Consider the following 22,755-nt stretch of genomic DNA (forward strand, 5'->3'; position numbering starts at 1 on the left):
TCAGGTCCCCATCCCTAAGGAAGCTGTGGTCTCAGGGGTGTTGGCCAAGAGTGCATATATTTTAGGAATTCTCTAGTGCAAGTGTATGTGATCTGCAGAGGGCAGAGGAGATGAAGTGTGTGCTGTCTGGGCGCTGTCGGAGGGGAGGTGGCGCTTGGGCTGAGTGAGATTAGAAAAGGGAGGTGGGGGCACAAGGGAAGCAAACTGGGCACTGGGATCCCAGGGAAGGAAACTGTGTCAGAAAAAAGTTGGTGTGAGAAAGCATAGTGTGTTTGGGGGATCACAGAGTAGTGCTGAGTAATGCTGGAACATAAAATAGATTGAAAAGGGTGAGTGGTGGTAATGGTAGCCCAGATGAGACAAGGGTGCTAGTCTGGGATCCTTCAGAAATTTCTGGCTCAGGAGGGTAACGCTGCTGCTGTTCAGGGAGATAAAGACTTTAACAGGAGATCCTAGACTGAGGCTTTGATGAGGTTAGCTTTAAGATGCTATGTTCAGGGCATGTCAGGACTATGTATGTAGGGGAAGATGTCCGGTAGGGTTGGAAGGACTTAAAGTTCTGGGTTGCAGGAGAGAATATGGGGCTCGAAATTCAGGTTTAGTCATCCTCAGTGTCCTTTGGTTGTGGATGTCAAGGGAATAGATGGAAGAGTCAGTGAGTAAAAAGAGGTCATGCAAGAGAAGTATCTCTAACAGGTAAGGTTTGTGTGAAAAAAGATGATACGGCAAAGCACCTAGAGTTAGGAGGAGAATCATAATAACACAAAAGGATTAGAAAAACAAACTTGTGTTGTCCCATAATGTTGCTTAGAAATTAGAACAAAATTGTGATCCCCCCCCAAAAAAAATCAACCATAATTTTGAATATGCTTATTCAGACTACATAGGAACCACTTGTTCATTTTCTTTGTGAAATAAAAACGTGTGGCCTTAGTACTCATTGGCCTGAGTGAATAAATAGAGACTGGTTGGTTGAATAAATATGTATTTACGGGGTTGTAAGACTGCCGCTTTGGAAGAACTGAGGAGTGGTGGTGAAAAGAGTAATTTAGAATTGTGGGGGTAGGGGACACAAGGTTTTAAATTAACTATAAAAGCAGACTGGATCTCTACATGTATTCATAGACTGAAATACCTTCTAAGAGGGTCCAAGGTTTACATGCTAAATAAAATTATAAAGTATTGGAAGGAAACAGGGTGATTTTAAAAATTTGGTGTGGGGAAAATCTAAATGTAACAGAAAGACTATCATTCATTAAGGAAGATATTGGTGGACTTAAATGAAAAAAAAAAAAAAAAAAAAAAAGGATCCTAGATACGTGAATGAAACAGGAACAGCCAGCTAATTTGTAGTGTGTGTAAGAGTGAGGGGTTCAGGAGGCTGAGGTCTTAGCCAAGGGTTTTTTGAAGACCTGTCTGTCACTGTGAACACCGCATGGAAGGTGTTGTTGTGGGATGGCTTCTAGAGTTGTTAATGAATGTGGGGAGGAATCAGACTATGGCTGATATTGGCAAGGAGGAGTGAGTAGTAGAGTAGACGGGATACACTGGCCTCAGAGTATACAGTATTCACGTAGTATTTGTGAATATTCCTAAACGTTTTAGTCCTTTGGGAGCTAGAAACAAATCTGAAGGTTTAAAGAAAGTGTGAAAATGGTGGTAGAAACCTGTCCGGGCATTATTGGAAACCATTTTGGTTTGGAACTCTCAAAGCTTTAACTTTTGTTTCTAATGTTTATACACTTCCCTAAGAGCTGTGCAGTTGAAACTTGGGGGTCTTCCCCCACCCAAAGATTCTGTTTATTTGAGAGAGAGAGAGAATGTGACTGGGAGGAAGAGGGACAAGTGGACTCTGCACTGAGCCTGGCACTGGTTTTGATCCCACAACCCTGAGACCATGACTCAACCCGAGTTGAAACCAAGAGTCAGACACTTAACTGACTGAGCCACCCAGGTGCCCCTAAACTTGGGGTCTTTCAGCTTATGTGCCCAGATCTTCTGCACACCAAAGTGCAAATTTTTTGTCTTTTTGAAATGAACAATCACCACAATGAAGAAGGATTCAAATGTAACCACATTTCTGACTTGACTAGTTGAGAAACAAGAGTAACTCTCTACATGGGGAGGCTGAGATACAGATTAGAGTTACAATTCCATATATAATCAAACTATAGTGACAAAAAATATATGTTGAGCTTGATAGCAAGAGGGAGAAGGTGGATCAAAACTGTGGAAAAGCTGCTTAAGGCAGGACAGACCTAGTGTATATACCTCATTAACTCATTCGACAAGTATTTGTTGCGGATTGCTATTCTCTGCCAGACACTCCCTAGCAGTAGACAAGGAGGGCTGACCCCTGTCCAGCACGACCCTCCATCTGCATGACTGTCACAGAACACTGTATTTCATTAAATCCCCACAGCAGCCCTTTCTGAGCCCCGTTATTATCCCCATTTTATAGGAGAGGAGATAGAGGCTTTTAGAAAGTCTAAGTAATTTCCCCAAGGTCATGTGGCTATTAAAAACGTTGGAGGAGCCTGCCTTCATATCCACGGCTGCTGGTGGCCGAGCCTGAGCTCTTAAACACTGTGCTCTTCTGAAGCTGGGGGTGTGGGTGGGGGTGGGGGCTTAGTAAATGTTTGCTGTGGCACCTGGTGCTGTACTCTGTTAACCACGTAGGAATCCTCAAGGTAAGTTTCATTGTCGTCGTCTCCTTCTCCGTTTAACCACCGTGTGGTGTGCTCTCCCCGGTGGTTAGGGAGTTTGGCCACAGTCTGTGGCAGATTCTGTTCTCTCATCACATGTTCGTGCCGGTTTTATGGAGTGCCCACTGGATGAAGCCGGAGCTTAAACAATTTGGAAAATCCCTTATTTTAACAACGTTGAAAGGCTATATTCTGAACAGGTCCATTGTATTTTAGGCAACAAAAAAACCCCCCAAACTAAACTAATTTTTATTCCCTTTTCCTTTTCTATCTTTCCATATTTCTTTGATTTTTGTAATCAGTATTCTTAAAAATTAAGATTTGTTTTCCTCGTAAAACCCTCCAAACTCTTGAGGTCCACTTTGGACTCCTGTGACTGCCTCTAGTTGAATTTCAGGGGCCAGGTGTTTTATGTTTGGTGTGTGAACTTTTTATTATGCATAGAAATCACATTTACGAATAGGAAAACAGCTTCGCGTGTGAAATAGTCTAATGGGACCTTGTCAGTTTGGATCACATAAAATTACGTACTTTTAGGTTAGTCATTAGTATTTTTAAAGGAAATGTGTTAGGGTCCCCCCCCCCTTTATTTTTACTTCTCCTTCCCTTTTAGTCTGTTATCTTTTTGTCCCCCCAAATCAGTATCAGCAATTTTCTTTTAATTAAATTGAATTGGCGCTTCCATTTCTATTGCAGATGGCATTGTGAGTCCTTTCCTAAAAGGACAAGTATATTATCTGCTCGGTGACTGGGTGTTGCTGTTCACTTGTGCTGTATTGCGAAGGAGGAGGGGAGAATTAAGGTGTAAAATAGAAGTCTTTTTCTAAAGGAGTTAGGGACTAGGTATTAGACAGATTCTTCAATTAAAGACAAGCAAGAAATTATAACAGGGATTAAAAAAAATTCCAATCTATAAATTGGGGTTCTGGTTTAATATTTCATTCTTAAGTGACAAAAATGATTCACTGAGCCATATTTTTTAGGGCCGGTGAAATGCAAGGAGCCAAGGGTTGAACATCTGTTCCTTACAGCTCATACCTTTCTTACCCAGGCTTCTCAGATGATCTAGGGTATCGAATGCAGTGGTGAGTGTTTCTTGTTTGTGTTTTAATTTGCTGCATTTGAAATCTTCTGGCAGAGCCGTGCTAGTTCTACCTTAAAAAAGAAAACACCCCTCTGCTTAAAAGAAATGGTACTTCCTGCTTTCATAAACAGTCATGTGCATAGTTTAGCAAGGCCTGGTGCCTCTGGAGCTTTTCCCTTTATAGCACCATCGAATCCCAGTCCTAACAGAAGTACTGCGAATCTTGTGGCCTCTTTTTGAACAAAAGGGATCAGAGACAAAAAATCTGTTGATATAAAGCTTGAAAGCAAGGGCAGGCAATCTTGGTTGTGAATATTTTCTGATTTTTCCAGAAATCAAGCAGAAGATTGAGCTGCTGATGTCAGTTAACTCTGAGAAGTCGTCCTCTTCAGAAAGGTACAGCTACATCTCTTGCATGAACAATTAATGGTGTAGCATTGCTAAGAAACAACCAGGACGTGTTTTTTTCCTTGTTAAGTTTGCTGTCTAATGTACTGTACTGCATGCTGGTCATTGTGGTGTATTGAAGATGTGTATTTGGGCAGGCTGTTCTGCTTTTACAAAGGGTAATTGATTTTTTAAAAAATAGTGAAGCCGAATCAGCTGCAGCATGTAACCATAGCCCAGCAGAGCGCTCGTTCATGTGTGACAGCTGTTGGAGGCTTTAGAAAATAATTTACTTCGTTGCAAAACAAAAATCTTGCTTTCTTTAAGGAAATATTAGTATTAGATTTTCTTCCTGTATTTTGAGGTTGTTGCTACAAAATTACCAACATGATTTGTACCATGTAGGTTAAAAATACTTGGCTTTTGGTTGTCATAAATATTTTCTTATGTGGAAAGGGAGTGCCATTTGTAAATAGCTTAGGAATTGCAAACCCACAGATTAGTCACATTCTGAAAGAGATATGATGCTCCTTCAAGTCTGTGCTAGGAAATGGAACAGTCACTGCATGCAGTAATGGTTCGTGCCTGCAGGTAAGGACAAAATGACTCAGAAGTGTTTTTAAAGCAATTATTTTATCTGTCAGTCAAATGCTTATACCTGTAAAAGGAGGTATTTCCTTAAAATTGCTATTTTACTTAATAAATGGAATTAAGATATTTTTATCTCCAGCCAGAAATGAGGCTATATAGTTGCCCATTTTGATATGTAAATATTGTGTTCACCCCTGTTTGCCAAAATTGTGCATACTACATAATGTTTTAAATTGAGGTTCCTGGGCATATAGCTGATGCTTACCTTTCTCTTGGTTACCTAACAGTTTATACTTTATGTTGATATTTTGTATTGAAGGTGTGTTGATTTGTCTCTCTGGTGGTTAGTTTTCAGGTTATCTTTTTTGTTCACAGATTTAATATTTAGGAAAATATTATGGAGGCATGATTTAGTAGTTGAGGATGATCGAGGAAAAGCACTGGGGAAAAAAATGAGGTGAAGAAGCTACCATGGTAAAATGGGTTTAATTCAAGTAAACTAGTGTATGGAAGACGTGAGTTGATGGCAAAATGATGACATTAAATCGATTTATTAGTGTAATTAAGGGAAAGGCTCCTGGCTGTAATTTAGAACATTACAAATAAGATATTAACTGCTTTCTTCAGAAACTGAAAAATAGAAAAATTTATTCACATTTGTGTTTATTTTTATGTAGTTTCTAACTCCTGGTTTGTGGCTAGCCATCCGATTTTGAACACTCTTGTTTGCTGAGATGAAAAACAATCTTGAGTCTTGTGGGTGTTCTGCCAGTAAAATGGTGGTGATGGGAAGGGGAGAGGGTAGCGGTGTAAATAGTGGCGGTCCGGATGCCAACTGTAATGTTGGAGTTTGTTACCAGGAAGAGCATTTTCAGTGGGATGGCGGCAATAATTATGTCAGCTCTTCTGAATAGCATAAATTCTGGGTTGATCAATTGAAGGTTGGACAGAATGGATGAGTCTTGGCGAGAAACACGTTAGGAATGTGTGAGGTTCTATGGTTAAAATACATTCTTCTAAGGAAAGGCACTAAAATATTTTGGTAATTACATTTATTTATTTTATTATTATTGTTATTTACTATTTTAAAAGTCTTTTTACCTACACTCTTGTAGTTAAATTCAATGGAAAGGGAGGTTGCATGTGGTTATGGTTTCAAAGTTTAGAAATCAGCCACTAGGCTTATGACAGCTTTATACACACTTTTACCAGAGTTTGTTTGTTCTGCTTTTGGGGGTGCTTAGACATATATGACCCTTGTGATATGCTGACTTCATGGGTGATAAATGTAGTTTATGAGTCAGCCAACACTTTGCAAGGAAGTTGCTTCATTAATGTATATATATATTAAAAAATTGAACTTACGCCTTTTTTCCTCTTCTTTTCAAAAGGCATACAATAATGAGTAGCCAAGCCTTTGTCTTTTCAAAGTGTCTGAAAAAATTTGAGAAACAAGAATATGAAGTTAAAAAAAAAATTCATGGCCTAGTAATGCTATATCGTGCCCATGAATGTAATAGCTTGTAACATCAGGTAACATTATATCACATCCTCCAGTTCCTCGTCCTCCAGTTACTTCAGTTATTGAAAGTCTTAGTTGTTGTTGTTGTTTTAATTTAGCTGTTTGAGTGTTTGAGTCATGACCTTTTAAGTCTTAAAGCTATTTGGAATTTACATCTGGTCAGTATTCCTTTTTTTTTTTTTTTTTTTTTTTGGTAAAAATGATGAAGAAAGCCTATCTTCTTTAAAAGAAGGGAGAAGCTACTTGTTTGCAGGAAACCAAAACTTAACATTTTCCACAATTGATTTTGTTTACTGCAGCATAGAATGATCTTTTGATATTTCAGGCCATCCAGTGGAGAAGCAACATTTCTAAGTATAAAATATAATAAATACAAACAGTGATGTCCTAATAATTCTTCCATCTCATATTTTTAACCTGCTTCATGGGAATTGCTAGTCCTGTGTGACATCTAGTGTTGGTTGAATCAGTTCTTGTTCAGACAGTTTTATAAAATGGGAGAAACAAAACAAAAAATAAACCTAATTTACTTTTGTGGACTTAGGATCCTTCATTAAGGAATAAATCTGATTAGAAGCAATATATGGAATTTTGAAGGTTGTTTTGGAGCCTAAATAAGAAAATATATTTTCTTAACACATATCTCAATAAAACTTTGACATTTAAGATTATATTTTTACCTTTAACAAAGTAGTGGGGGTCCATTGGATGTTATTTTGTAGGGGATGCTAGGAGTCCTGTTCAGAATGGCTAGGAGTCCTGTTCAGAATGGCTGACTCATAGGATGAAATCCATTGGGGTGACAAAATTGTTTTTTGGTTTTAAGCTTTGGAGAAAGGGGGAAAATGTTAGCTTGGTTTTTTAAATTAAGGACAGAGAACATTATTGAATGAATTAAACAACAACAAACCACGTGATACCTGATGGATGTCGTTGCCAGTTAAGAGGAACATCTGTCGATTGCAAGGGGGCCCCTTCTGCAGATTTTAGAAGCAAATCGTAACTACCGGTAATCTCCTTTTCAATTGCTGCCTGTTGAATGAGTGAATGTATTCATCTTAAATATGGTAGTGAGAGGACCATTTGAAGGTTACTTCCTTACCTATCCCCATTTAATGAAAAAAAGAAAGCTGTGAACGTTTGTTTGATATAAAAACTAGGTTTTCAAGGTTTTGTTTCTTCTTGAATTTTCTTAGCCACAACACTTCTGGGATTTGGAAATTTATGGGGTGGAGTGGGTGGGGAAGAGGAGGAAAAGGAGTAGTAATCATGATAATAGCTAGCAAAAAGGTGGTAATCATTTATTAAACAGTTCCAAATACAAGTTCTAAGTGAGGAGGGAGGAGGAGGAGGGGGATGGAGAGGAAGGGCGGGAGGGAGGGAGCACGCATGCGCACGCTGTGCGGAGGCCTCTGACACAGCCTCCCCTGAAGGACCTGAAGTGAGCAGAAGGAACTTTTTGCTTTATTAAAATTTTTGTCCAGCTGTATTGCTAGTTCTTCAGTGAACTCATGAACAAAATCCGACAATTCTTAATCAGTAAAGAAGGGTTGAGCCCAAGGTGCTCAGAGTGAGGATTCCCAGTTTTTATATGCGGACTCCTGGGAGGGTGGGGAGTTTGAGGAGTTTGTGAACCTGCATTCACACAAAGCTTTGCTCCCAACTCTCTTGTGAAATGTAAATGTTGTTGTTGTAATTAATAAAGTTCACAGTCTGTCAGAAGTTTGCATTTTCCCAGATACCAAAAGGATCATTTCGTGTGTGTATGTTAGATATTTGACATTTTGGGGGGTTAAAAGGGCTCTTTATACTGTAGCAGATAAGGGCTAGCTGAGGTTATAGTATCCCACAGAGCTAGCACTTAATTGAATTTATAAATTGGTAACTACCTTCTTCAGGAGAAGAGAGAAAGAAAGAGGGAGAAAGTATAAAAACATTGGCGCTGTGGCCTCTGTTCTGCCGATGCTGTATAAACAGGATTGTGAGAAGTGGTAGAGATTGTTGTCCCTACCCCAGCATAAGAAGGGCATTTGAAACACACAGAGAACCTTTGCTATTTTTGTGTGTGTATTTTAATTCCTTTTCTTATTTTGGAGCCTCATAAGTGAAAGAGAAAGGGCATATGATAATGAGGCGTGGTTGCAGAAAGCAAAAAGGGAAGCCTGGAAGAATAAGGGGAAGGGAGGGGGAATATTTAAAAATCAGGATGGGAGAGATGAGTCAAGGGTATTCGGGGGAAAGGGTCCAGGACCAAGGTGTCTTTTATTTGTTCTTGTGTCAAATGTATTTTCCTCCATATCTCTGTGGTGAACTAAGAGCAGTCATGGAAGGATAGCCAGATTTTACAAAAAAATTCCTTCTTCCGGGGTGCCTAGCTGGTTCAGTCGCTAGAGTGTCTGACTCTTGATCTCAGGGGTTGTAAGTTTGGGTCCCATGTTGGGTGTAGAGATTACTTAAAAAACCCAAAAACACGAAAAAAGAGATCTTAAAATTCTCTCTTCATTGTAATTTCTGTCTACCCATTCCAGCTCCCAAGGCGGGGTGGGTAGTTAGTGGTGACTGTCTCTCTCTTTCTCATCGTCACTTCAGCCATAGTCTGAGCTTGCAGGGCAAGTGCACTTGGGACAGACTTTCCCTGAGTGGTGAGAAGAGATGACAGTGTGGTCTCCCTCCATTCAGTCATTGTGCTTGCTTCTGTTTTCATTTAATTTTTACTAATATGTTTATTGAAAGTATGTACGGGAAAGTGCACAGATCATAGATCATTATGAAATCCAATTATTGGGTTTTCTTTCTTTTGTAGTTTATGTTTTATGAGTTGTATCTAAGAAATCTTTGCCAAGCCCAAGGTCATTAAGATTTTCTGCTAGGTTTACTTAATAAAGTTTTTGGCTCTTAATATATTAAGACTGGGATTCATTTGGGTCTTAGTAGTAAGGTAAAGATGAAGGTATTTCCAGATAGGACTGTTCATTTGGGTCTGTTTTTGAGCATCATCTATAACTAGAAACCCTTTGTACACACTTTTGGTCTGTCTTCTTCCCCCACCCCCATTACCTGTGAGATGCCATTGTGTTTTGTGCTTAGCGGGAGTTGGCTGGGAGTTGGCTGGGTCTCGTTGCTGGGCAGAATTCACCGTTTGAATGTGCCCCACTGCATTTATCTATTCCGCTGTTGATGAGCATGTGGGATGTTTGCAGTTTGTTAGGAACACTGCTGCTCTGAGCATTTGTATACATACCCTTTGGGGAGTGGACCAGTGCATTTCTGTTTTGTGTGCGCCCAGGAGCGTAATTGCTAAGTGTTAGCGATATTGCCACTTTTCCAGAGCGAGTGTGCCAGTCTGCACTCGCCTAGCTGTTCCAGCTGTTCTCCAGGTCCTGGTGAGGCTGATACTGTATACATCCTTTTTCTCTGTCTTCCCAGTTCTTTTCCCTTCCCCTTTTCTTTCTCTGTCAGAATTCTGATAGGTGTGCGGGTGTGACCAACAGTTTGAGCCTTTGGGAGGAGAATTAGATAGAGATAAGGGACTTTCTGAGTACCAGCTTTCGTGAAGGAAATTAGAAGTTTAGACCAAATGGGAATCATAAGGTGTAGTTATCTAAGGTACTGCTCTCCCACTGACTAATTCTGATGTTTATATTGGGCCCTGTAGGCCACAGGTGTTACCATTAGTTTTCAGACTTGGTCTCAGTGGCAGAATTACTTCTTCATTTAAACCTTATTAGAGGCCTATCACAGAAAACATAAAAGCCCTGGGTGAGAACCGGGGAAGTAATCAGAGCCTCAGTTCTTGGTACTCAGCCACCATCACCACGCCCCCGGTCCTGAGAACCCCTCCATAGACCTCTGGTAGGCCACCTTGGGTCTGACCAAGAAATGAGAACATTTTTGATATGTTTTGATTTTATATTACATTTTTTATAATGTTAAATTTTTTTTTTTTTTTAAAGATTTTATTTATTTATTTGACAGAGAGAAATCACAAGTACACTGAGAGGCAGGCAGAGAGAGAGAGAGAGAAGGAAGCAGGCTCCCTGCTGAGCAGAGAGCCCGACGCGGGACTCGATCCCAGGACTCCGAGATCATGACCTGAGCCGAAGGCAGCGGCTTAACCCACTGAGCCACCCAGGCGCCCCTATAATGTTAAATTTGTATAGTTGTTACATTTTATAACATAGTCTCTTAAATTTCTGTATCATACACCTAAATAAAAGTATACTATTGGGGGCGCCTGGGTGGCTCAGTGGATTAAGCCGCTGCCTTCGGCTCAGGTCATGATCTCAGGGTCCTGGGATCGAGTCCCACATCGGGCTCTCTGCTCAGCAGGGAGCTTGCTTCCCTCTCTCTCTCTCTCTCTCTGGCTGCCTCTCTGTCTACTTGTGATTTCTCTCTGTCAAATAAATAAATCTTTAAAAAAAAAAAGTATACTATTGTCTTTTAATGTCTGTTTTTTTAAAAAAAAAGGACAATTATCTGCACTTCCTTCCTGTTGGTCATTATTTATGTGGTCTAGATGCAGTAATTTCTGGATTATTGTGTTTATTATCAATTTAAACTTTCTGCTTCCTGGTGCCTCTCTGCAGGGCTACCATGTTAGAGCCAGCACAGCCTTCCTGAGCTTGGATCTGCTCAGGCAGGGCCCTCTGCTTTAGATACCCCTCAGCTCTCTCCCCACTGTCCTTGGCAGAGAGAACTCCATACCTGAGCCGGTGAGGCCGACTTCAGGCTCCCTGACTGCACTCCTCTCCTTGCTTTAGTCTTATGCTGCTGCTATCCCTCCCATCTTAAGGAAGCCCTGCTGAGGTCTGATTACACCTGTTGTAAGCCCTTGTAGAACTGTGTACCTCTCCTTTCTAACATTTGTCACAGCTGCTGTTTGAAAGAGGGAAGTATCAGTGACATTTGGTCTCCTTATTAGTTTACTTAGTATTAGCCCCAGCTGAAGAACTTAAATATAGAAGTATTTTCATTGTGGAATGTTTTTATTTTATATCATCATTTGCGGCTTACAATTTGGGAACTTTTGGGGAAGACTTTTTTGGTATAGGGCATCATTTTATGATGTTGGCTTAGAATAATAGAGTATAGCCATATATAGTCATAAATGGTTATATGTATTCTCACATATAGTCAGTTCTAGTAATAAGCTAATTTAACTCAGATTAGCAACGTTATGCATCTCAGGTTTTTCCATCACCATAAAAATGCAGTTTGTTATTACAGATATTTTTTATATTTGTTATAATATAAAATGGAAATTAAAGTAAATCTGAACACTTTCCTTCTCGTTGCCAAAGTGGTAACATCAAATGATAGCCATTTCTTCCCCAGATGTTAGTGTTTTGTATATCGCCTTGGTGCTGTTTGTCTTGGTTATACTTCATCCTTTGCTGTTATTTACTTAATAACATGTCTTTTGCTTGTTTTTAGTTGTGATAAATGTATGTAACATAGATTTTTTTTTTTAAGATTTTATTTATTTATTTGACAGAGACATGACAGAGGCAGAGAGGCAGGCGGAGAGAGAGAGGAGGAAGCAGGCTCCCCGCTGAGCAGAGAGCCCCATGCGAGGCTCCATCCCAGGACCCTGGAATCACAACCAGAGCCCAGAGCCGAAGGCAGAGGCTTAACCCACTGAGCTGCCCAGGCGCCCCTGTAACATAGATTTTTATAATACTTTCTTAAGGTTAATTTTCTTTAAAAAGAAATCTTTGTATTCCTACGAGAATTTTAAAAAACAATTTCTATTAAGTCCTGTCTCGATTCTCTTGTCTGATAAAGGTTTTAGGCCTGGCCATATGTTCCCTCTGTTTACAAAGGAAATTAAACTGGCAAGTGTCAGAAAGGAGCTTAAATACGTGTTAGCACCAAAGTGAGACATGCTCTCCGATAGACTCAAGATAGCCTGAAAAGTCAGGAAAAGAATAACTCTCTCAGTATGTGATTCATTGTAATTCAGTACCAGGTCCCAAGTGTTACCTGTCACTGTTTAGTGTACCCACAGTAGAACTTTCTCTGTGCTTTGGGAACTGCCCTCCTCTCCACCCCCAAATGGCAGAGCAGGGAAATTTTGCACACATGTGAACAGCTAGTGTCAGAGCAACAACGACAACAATAAGAGATAACTCTAGCTCTCATAAGCATATTACAGATTCCCTTGGGAGCAGAATTCTCCCGGCTACTGGCTGGAAGAAATTAAAGACTAATTTTAGTGTACATTACATGTGTCCTCCATCCATCATCTGTCCATCCGTCCGGCATTTCTCAGCAGCTGCTGTGCACTAGCCAGTCAATGATTTGGAAATCTGGGAGCAACAAAGTCAGCATGAAAGCATAGGCTCTTGACAGAAGAGGCCTTGGTGTGTGTCTTACCCCTGGCCTAACTCGGTCAGTGTTTTGGGCATGTGGTGTGCTGAGCACTGTTTCAGGGACCGCTCCAGGGGGAGGCTCTTGGCACTTTTTTGAAAAGATCACAAATAACCAGTTATTGCACTTTGGGTGAACGTACATAAAGGCTAGGGGTGAGGTGAAGGGGTTATAGACATTTGCCTACCCACGGCAACTGTGAGTGAGTGAGGAGGGCAGGTGCGGCCTCCACAACACTGGAGACCACAGTCCCATCTAGAGATGTGGCTGCTGTTACACTTCAGTTAAAAAAGAAAAAAGAGGAAGGGGAGGGAGAATTGGGGAGAAGGAGCATAGAGAACTCAACACCCTTTCCTGTGCTGCTTCAAAGGCAAAAATAAAACCAAAATGGTTTTTGTGAATTACTCTGCACCTTTATGATACCAAAGCTATTGGAAATAAACAGAATGATTTGCAATGTGAGAGTACTAAATTTGTTATAGTTTATACAGTGTAAGGAATATGATGCAGAGATTAAACTGTGTTATAGAAGACTTAATAATGCAAAAATATTATTAAAAGACAGTATAAAAAAGAGAGTAGGTACGAAAGATGGAAAACAGGTGGTAAAAAAGTTTTTTAAAGATCTCTAGCTTCTGTAAACCAAGAGTTTATAATATAAGGATGTGTGTGTGTGTGCGCGGGTGTGTACGAATGAGCCTATACACACAAATATATGGTATGCAAAGACACACTGTCTAATTCTGCAGTGGTTGGTGGTGTTACACGTCTGTCCTTTTGACCTGTTGGTATGTAATGCAGTTTTTCTTTTTTTTTAAGATTTTATTTACTTGATAGAGATCACAGTAGGTGGAGAGGCCGGCAGAGAGAGAGAGAGAGGAGGAAGCAGGCTCCCCGCTGAGCAGAGAGCCCGATGTGGGGCTCGATCCCAGGACCCTGGGATCATGACCTGAGCCAAAGGCAGAGGCTTTAACCCACTGAGCCACCCAGGTGTCCTGTAATGCAGTTTTTATGTGTTTTTGACATCAAGTATTTATAAAGAACCCGTGTCCTTCCAAAATAAATAAGTAAATAAAGAAGTGGCTGCTGATCCACTCTTGCTGGCTGCTGACATGTTGAAATACAAGCCAAGCTGTGCTGCCTTTTGTGATTTTTAGGAGAAGTTGAGAATTCGTTTTTTTTAAATGTCAGATCTCTCATTTTTAATTTATTTTGTAAAGATGTTATTTTTAAATAATCTCTACACCCATTGTGGGGCTCAAACCTACAAACCTGAGATCAAGAGTTGCTCACTCCACTTAGCCACCCAAGGTGCCCCCAGAGCTCTCACTTAAATGATGATCCAAGTTAAAAACAAAACTTGTACCAGCCTTAAAAGAAAAGAGTATCTGCCGTCTGAATTCAACTCATGGTAAACTGTGCTGGAGCACGTTGATTTACAGTCTGGGGGCCACAAACCTGTGTGGATTTACAGTAAAGGATTTTCAAGTCCTGTGAGTACTATAAGCATTATCTGTCTACGGGAGGCACACAAGTCCAACTATTGTTTTACTAAGAAGTGTGTGTCTAGGTTTTTCTGATGGTGATCACTGCTCTAATAACTGTGTACTAAGGTACCAAAATTTAGGAAGATCTCAACTGTTTGAAGTAGGAAGGGCCCCTGAAAGGGTGCCCACCATGGTAGAACTTAAACTTCAGTAAGTTAACCTGACAATTACAGAGGTACAGCAATATCCTGTTTGTGCAACTGTCACCTCCTTTTCTCCTTCCTCCTTTTCTCCTTCCCCTTTTCCCTTATTTTCCATCTTTCTTTTCCCCCTTCACCCACACTCGTCCTACAAAAAAAGGTTTTTGAGGCTAGTTAGAAGAATATCTACAATGCAATAAAGAAAGGGCCCGAGAAAGTGCAGGTCAGGGTAGAAGGTTGTGATGGTGGATAGTCAGAAGCAGCCCCCTCCCCGCGCCCGCCCCCGCCCCAGATGCGTGGCATTGCTATGCACCTGCTCATGGTGATTGGCATATTTGGTGTTAAAGTCTCCTGACAGCCAGACTAAAGAAAAAAGTAATGTTGCTCTTACTTTTAAGGAGAAAATATACTAGTTCCGGCAGGAGAACTAAACCTTTTCTTTAACTTAATTATGATTAGTATTATTTTATATATATATTATATATATATATATATTTTTAAAGATTTTATTTATTAGAGAGAGGGAGAGAGTGTGTGCTTGTACAGGAGCAGGGAAGAGGGCATGGGCGAGGGAGAAGCAGCCTTCCATCTGAGCAGGGAGCCTGACATGGGGCCCAATCCCAGGACCCTGGGATCATGACCTGAGCCGAAGGCAGACACTTAACCGACTGAGCCAGCCAGGTGCCCCTTACTGTCTTTTTCACATATCTCCAGTTTATTCATTTTAGAAAATTGAGATAAAAGGGACACAAAAAGCACCATGCTTTTATCACTAAAGGTCAGTCACCATTATTAATTTTTTGAAGTTAATATTTTGTTTTACTATAAGTACATCTATAAAAAATCAAGCAGACATACTTTAACAGGATCACCACCATCAGAAAGAAAACCCAGTATCATACTGACAAATTACTTTGGAATTGGCTTTTTATCTCATGCAGTCTTTCTTGTGTTATTAAGTAAATCTTCTGTAGCATCATTTTTTTATGGTCTCATTTTTAAAGGCTGCATAGGTCTGAATCTGTGATAGGGATGGGCATACTGTGATTGTATTTATGGAGTCTGGGTGGTCTTAGAAGTGGAATGGCTTGCAAAAGCCAGCTTGTAAAGAGTCTTGGGCAGGAGTGTTACATTGCTCCCCAAAGATAGGGCTTTACACTCTCACTGGCAGCCGTACACTGGTATCTGGGAGTCTCATGGCCATGTGTCGATGGCGGACCGTGTGCTAGTCACTGCTGACCTGTACCAGTCCTGCTCCCGAGCTCTTCTCTCCGGGGAAGCCAGCTGCTTCTGTGATGCTTCAGTGTTGCTCTGGGTGTGCATACGCGAGAGCAGAGTCCATGAAACCAACTTTAACAGACTGTAAGACACAGTAGATTCTTGTATTCATCCGCATTTATGAAACGCTGAAGTGATACTGAGTGCCTTTGTTAATGAATCTTAATCTTGTAAGAAATTTTAGGAAGTTAGATGATAGAAACTTCTCACCCGATACAGATGACAGAACGTTTAACACCAATGATAGGCTTTCCTTTAAAAAAATTTTTTTTAAAGGTGTGTAGTAATTAAGATCCTCTAACCCTCCTTGTGGGGGTTGTGAACTAGGGCCTTGTTGTGTTTAGTAAGTATTCACTGACTTTATTGTAAAAATTAATCACCTTTTTAGTCAAGATCTATTTTTGGCAAACTGCATTTTTCCTGCTATAATTTTGAGTTTTGGAGGGGCGGGTCCAGCAGTGTGTGTGTGTTTCTGTGTGTTTCTGTTGGGAGGCTGAAATGAGAAGTTGAAGTCCTCACATTGGCTTTGTAGTCTGGGGAGAGAGCGTGTGAGAACTCAGAGTGAATTGAAACATTGTGGTACCATTTGGGAACTCCAGATAATTCTGTAAGGCTGGGAAAGAGGTGTAGGAAAGGTAGGGACAACAAATCAGAGAGACACTGTGCCTTGGCAGCAAGGATTCTTCTGTGCAGTGGTAAGGATTTTGGATTTTATTTTATTTTTTAAAAGATTTTATTTATTTAGAGTACATGAACAGGGGAAGAGGGAGAGAGAGAGAAAGAGTCTCAAGCAGGCTGCATGTCCAGCTTGGAGCCTGACGTGGGGCTCCATCTCACGACCCTGAGATCAAAACCTGAGCCAAACCCGATTTGGAGGCTCAACCAGCTGAGCCCCCCAGGCACCCAGGCTTTTGGATTTTTTTTTTTAAGATTTTATTTATTTATTTGACAGAGAGAAATTACAAGTACACTGAGAGGCAGGCAGAGGGAGAGAGAAGGAAGCAGGCTCCCTGCCAAGCAGAGAGCCCGATGCGGGACTCGATCCCAGGACCCTGAGATCATGACCTGAGCCGAAGGCAGCGGCTTAACCCACTGAGCCACCCAGGCGCCCTGCCAGGCTTTTGGATTTTAATGCTGAAGTTTACCAAGAGCCATTGACAGGGTTTAGCAAGGGAAATGTTCCGCCCATGTGTAGAATTTACACATGTGCCTGTGAGCATTAAAGTCCGGTCTCAGACTTTTTAAGAAACTCTTAAGAAATGGATTTTCCCCTCTAGGATTGAATCAGAGGTTGCAAGATGTGTTGTAGAGCTGGTGGCAAAATGTTACCATGCATTTGCTCTGGGAAGGGGTGGTAGCATTATGGCAGTATTTACCATTTGAATGACAGAGGGTAGGTAAATTCCTTGATGCTGTGATTAGTAAACATTGAAGTGGATTACCACAAGAGCTTGTGGAGTGTGTTTCTCTTCAAGATTTTTTTTTAAAAAGGATTTTATTTATTTATTTGACAGAGAGAGAGATCACAGGCAGGCAGAGAGAGAGAAAGAGAGAGAGAGGAGGAAGCAGGCTCCCTGCTGAGCAGAGAGCCCTAATCGGTGCTTGCTCCCAGAACCCTGAGATCATGACCTGAGCTGAAGGCAGAGGCTTAACCCATTGAGCCACGCAGGCGCCCCTCTCTTTAAGATTTTTAAGAGACTGGTTCTGGGGCGCCTGGGTGGCTCAGTGGGCAAAGCCTTCTGCCTTCCAGTCCTGTCATGATTCCGGTCATGATCCCGGGAGTCCTGGGATTGAGCCCCGCATTGGCTCTCTGCTCAGCGGGGAGCCTGCTTCCTCCTCTCTCTCTCTCTGCCTACTTGTGATCTCGGTCAAATAAATAAATAAAATCTTAAAAAAAAAAAAAAAGAAGAAAGACTGGTTCCTTATTTGTTTAGATGGATAGGGTTGTCCTGAGGACAGGTGGTTGGCCTGTCAAACCTTAAGTATTTTTTTCTTTGTTCTATATGGTTAGTCATGATTACAGAATTTTTGTGGTTAATAATTTGTTGCTTTTTTTTCTGAGCTTTTGTAGTTGAAAGGAGAGGATATTGATTATGGATTTATTGCTGTGGTGGTATCTTTGATCCTTCTAAGGTTTCCGCGTAGATGAAAGTGTTTATTTCCAAGCAAACAAGTGGGAAAGTTGTGTTTGGGCATGCGGAGCTGTGCATTGTCCCACCGGTGCTCGCTGGGTCCTTCCGCTACCATTGCTCCTGCGCGGCTTCTGCTGCTCTCGCGGCCCACGGAGCCGTCGTGTTCCTGGCGCTATCTTAGGCCTGGTGTGGCAGTCTGAAGGCTCCTGGAGAAGAACACAGTTGTTACCCTGCTTCTCTCGGAGGGGCTGTCAAATATTTAACAGGTAGTAACAGAAATGGAACTGCTTATTTGTGGCCACCCTTCTGGTAGTTGAAAGCAGTCAGTTCACGGAGAGCATTAAAGGCCTTCTGTTTCTTAGGACTAGGTGTTACGAGGGAGCTGTTTGTAGTGATACTTTATATAAATGCAAATTGGGCATTTTCCATGCAATTTTTTTACATTTAATGTTTTGAAGTAGATGTACTGAAGTTAACTTTTTCTAGAAATAAGGCTCTGTCTACTTACCTCCTATGATCTGATCATTTTTGTGGTTCTGAACTTAAGAATTTCCACCAAGAGTTCAGTGGCATCACACCATACCTGTGCGTGAGGTAAATCCTGTCTCTCTCTGCATGTGGAATTACCGGGTGGTGACTGACATTGTGTCCCCTGTGAGTCCGGCGCAGCCAGCCTTTCATCCAGGGGTCAACACATTAGTGTTCCTTTGTATTGTTTGTTACGTGTGAGGGCATGTGGTACAAAATGGTGTGTTTTGGGACATTAGAGTAACAAGTAGCTCAGCGACGTGGTCATGCTTTGAGAGACATGTGGACAACAAGAGCTCATGTGAAGAAATCAAAGATTCACACGTCTTATCGCCTGTCATTCTACCTCCTTCACTCACTGAAAGGAAATGTTAGGAGGAATCACCACATTTCCAAAGTTGTCATTTTTTTTTTTAAAGTAGGTTCCATACCCAACATGGGGCTTGAACTTAATGACCCTGGGATCAAGAGTCCCATGTTCTCCCAACTGAGCTAGCCAGGTGCCCCTAAAATTGTCATTTCCCCTCTAACTTAAACACAGTAGAGGTGGTAGAATGTAAAAGTTCATTTATGAATGATGCAACTCAGTTATAATGATGCATTTTTATTAACTAATCAACAGCATTTCACTAGTCCTTTTGCCCCGGCATACGTAGATGAATAGAATGAGAAAAAAATCTCAGCAAGGAAGAGCTTGGAGATCCAGTGATTCCTCCACACTTGTCTTCTGAATGAGGAAGACTGATGCCCCACATGGTGAAGTGATTCCTCTAAGCTTCCACACTGGATTCTTTTTTTTTTTTTTTTAAAGATTTATTTTTAATTTTAAAAGTTTTTTTAGAGAGAGAGAGAGAAAGTGAGTGGAGAGGGGGAGAAGGAGAAAGAATCTGAACAGACTCCACGCTGAGTACAGAGCCTGCCACGGGGCTCAGTCTTACAACCTCGAGATCATGACTGAGCTGAAACCAAAAGTAGGATGTGCCCCTAGATTCTTGTAACCCATAACTTTTAGTACTTTAAGTTTAGAGTCTTGGAACATTGTACAAAGAAATTGGTCTGATGGTTTCCTTTTTCTTTAAGAAAAACAGGAGTGGTGATTTTAAAATTATACAAGGACTGTTCTTCTAGCTCTGGTCTAGCCAGAGAATGGAAGAAATAACTAGTGCTTTGTGTTTTTGTGTGTGTTTCTTTTAAGATTTTATTTATTTATTTGACAGACAGAGATTACAAGTAGGCAGAGAGGCAGGCAGAGAGAAAGAGGGGGAAGCAGGCTCCCTGCTGAGCAGAGAGCCTGATGTGGGGCTCCATCCCAGGACCCTGAGGTCATGACCTGAGCTGAAGGCAGAGGCTTCAACCCACTGAGCCACCCAGGCGCCCCACTAGTGTTTGGTTTTATAGTGCTTTCCCCTGTTCACTGTTAGTTTCATTCTTTAAACAGTTCTCTAGAATTACAGTGTGGTTAGGTGAGAAAACCAGTGTGTTTATATATGATGATGTCATGCTCCGGGTGGTGGTCCGGGTTGTGCACAGCCCCACCCTCTGCAGGGTACGTGGAACGACCAGGATTTCGAGGGTTTCCACGTACAGGGTGTCTTGAGTCAGGTTGCGTGCATTTAATAAGCACATGCACTCCTAACATGTTCCTCCAGCAGCATCAGTGTACAAGCACCAATAAGGCAGTGTGACTCGGGCTGCCAGCCGTGGCCATGGAACAAAGCAAAGGTAATGGGCACACGTGGACAGAAGTCACACTTCTGCTGTCGTCTTCTCTTTATCACCCATCCTGGCCCGACAGGGCTTCTTAGCCCCAAATCTATTCTGTCTGAAGAGAATTATGCAATTTCTTAGGCAGGAGGACCAATGACTCTGACCTTCTAGAGTCACAGAAGCTGCTTCATTTAAGTACTGGCAGCCTCTTCAGAAGAAGGTTAAGAAAGGTCATCAGTACAGTCAGTTCTGATGCGGAGGATCAGACTTCATTTTAGCTACCGTTTAATACATTTTGTTAGGCGCCATTATTCTGTCATATTTTGTTCAGTTAACGGTTAAAAACTTAGAACAATAAAATGAGAAGCCTGGGTGGCTCTGTCATTAAACATCTGCCTTCAGCTCAAGTCATGGTCCTGGGGTCCTGGGATCGAGCTCTGTATTGTGCTCCTTGCTCGATGGGACGCCTGCTTCTCCCTCTTCCACTCCCCCTGCTTGTGTTCCCTCTCTCGCTGTGTTTCTTTCTGTCAGAATAAGAAATCTTTAAAAAAACAAAAAAAAAGAGAACCCTGTAAAAGTGTAGCTCCTTTTTTTTTTTTTTTTTTTTTTAAATGTGTGTATATGGTACTTTGATGATTGTTAGCAGTCATGTAGGTATTACGTTTAGTGGTCAGTGGTACGTTGAGAAAGCTGCTTGCTCTTTCTTCTGTCACCAAATTTGTAACCTTTTCTAGGCACGCTTTTACTTAGTCCTCAGAGCAGTATGATCTCTGATTTATGGGTGGTTTGGAGTTAACAGCCAAAGCCATAGAGCTGATGAGTTTAAAAAGTGTCTCCTTTTTTTTTTTTTTTTTTAAAGATTTTATTTATTCATTTGACACAGAGAGAGAGTAGAAGCAAGGGGAGCAGCAGAGGGACAGGGAGATGCAGGCTCCTCACCAAGCAGGGAGCCTGATGTGGGACTCAATCCTAGGACCCCAGGATCAAGATCTAAGCCGGAGGCAAACACTTAACCATCTGAGCCACCCAGGTGTCCCATAAGTGTCTTCTTTTTACAACACTGAATGAATTTGTACTTCCTCTATAGAGGAGAATGGTTAACGGCGGAAAGAAAGACTTTGTTAATGTGCAGCCTTGTGCTGTGGTTGTAGTTGTAATGTGAGCCCCTGGAGATGTGGTTTTGATTCCCAGTTCACATGGCTCTGTGAGCACCAGGACTCTCCTTTCTTCTCTGCAGTACACTGCATTTGAATGTCAGCTGTGGGCCTTGCCTGTAGGACCAGGGTCAGCTGTGGCCCTTGCCTGTAGGACCAGGACCCAACGTTGACCATTGTATATATTAGTGCTTCACACTCACTTATCTGATGCTTTCTTTCCTTTTTGTTTTTAAAGATTTTATTTAGTTGTTTATTTATTTGGTTTAAAGATTTTATTTTTAACTAATCTTTGCACCCAGCATGGGGTTCAAACTTAGAACCCCGAGATCAAGAGCTGGATGCTCTACTGGCAGAGCCAGCCAGGCGCCCCTCACCTACCTGATTCTTGAAGTTATTTGAGCTGTGAGCTATACGTGTAAAGGGAAAAGCTTCCTTTATCTGGAAATGCCACTCATCAGCAGATTTAACTCCTGACAGTTCGAGGCAAATGAAAGATTACTGTCACTGGCCAGTTACTGAAATTGGTAAAATTTGTAGCTGTCCTCAGCATTCAAAATACCTGGCACTGAAATACATACATATACTTAATATAAGAAGTTTCTGTTTTTGGTTAGAAAAAAGTTGGGACAGAAGATGAACTTAAGTCATCCTTTTCAATTTCTTTGGGTTCTTCTTTTCCTTATCCAAATGTTGGCCCTTCCTTGGGGTCTCTGTCCTAGGTCTTTTGCTCTGTTCGTCTGCATTCTCTCTGAAGATGATCTCAACTGTTTCCATGGTGTTGAGTACCATCTGTCTGCTGGTGACTCCCAGATTTCTATCTTAGCTCTCCATTCTGAGCTAGACATATGTATTAACCTGCTTACTTTACATCATTACCTAAATGTCTTTTGAAACCATACCATAAACAAAGTCTTTATCTTGTTTAATCCTTCTTCACTGTGCTGATAGGTTATATGGCCGATCTGTGTCTCACTGTTCTGTCTTGTAAAATGTAGTTGTAAGGGGAGGAGAGGGAATAAATCATGCGTTTGATGTATGGCTGCCCTTAGGGGCTCTGGAGTCACGGACGAAAATTACCCTGTATGTTTAAATGTTAATGCTAAATTTTTCCCTGCTTCTGTGGGTTTAAATGAACATTATAAATATCTTTGAAAGAAAGCAGAAGGCACCAGGAAATTTTGCAAGGTATATACAAGGATAGAAAGAATTTCCCTAACTTCACCCCAGCAAATAGTGAGGATTTTTGCTGATGTGGACAGTTGGAATTTGAACTGTGTGGGTGTGCTGATAGAGAACTTTTTTTTTTTTTAAACAATACAGTAAGTTATTTTTTCTTCCTTATGATTTTCATGACATTTTCTTTTCTCTACCATACCTTATTGTAAGAGTATAGTATATAATATACAAAATGTGTGTTAATTGTTTCGGTTATCGGTGAGGGTTCCTGGCTATTAGTAGTTATGTTTTGGGGGCCCCAGAGTTACTGTTCAGGATTTGGTGCCCTCACCCCGCACTGTTTGAATGCAGCTGTGTACGGAGTTCTTAAGCTTTTCTTTGTAGCAGCTGCTGGAGCTGCTGGAGCCGCTGTCCTCTCTCTGCCAGATTTCT

At 41.2% G+C, this 22,755-nt stretch overlaps 1 protein-coding gene across 11 annotated transcripts in view; it reads left to right on the forward strand.

Annotated features, from left to right (window-relative positions):
- Nucleotides 1–22,755, forward strand: part of SRPK2 (SRSF protein kinase 2) — a 257,091-nt gene that overhangs the window by 101,302 nt on the left and 133,034 nt on the right. For 2 of the 11 annotated variants that reach the window (XM_059170865.1, XM_059170869.1), the window contains exon 3: nucleotides 4,122–4,185. The exons of the other annotated variants lie outside the window; for them this stretch is intronic. In XM_059170865.1, the coding sequence (XP_059026848.1) occupies nucleotides 4,122–4,185 (64 nt within the window). The remainder of the gene's footprint in view (nucleotides 1–4,121; nucleotides 4,186–22,755) is intronic. 11 annotated transcript variants of the gene reach the window in all.

The sequence above is a fragment of the Mustela lutreola genome, chromosome 4 (genome assembly GCF_030435805.1).
Source record: "Mustela lutreola isolate mMusLut2 chromosome 4, mMusLut2.pri, whole genome shotgun sequence".
In the NCBI taxonomy this organism is placed as follows: domain Eukaryota; kingdom Metazoa; phylum Chordata; class Mammalia; order Carnivora; family Mustelidae; genus Mustela; species Mustela lutreola.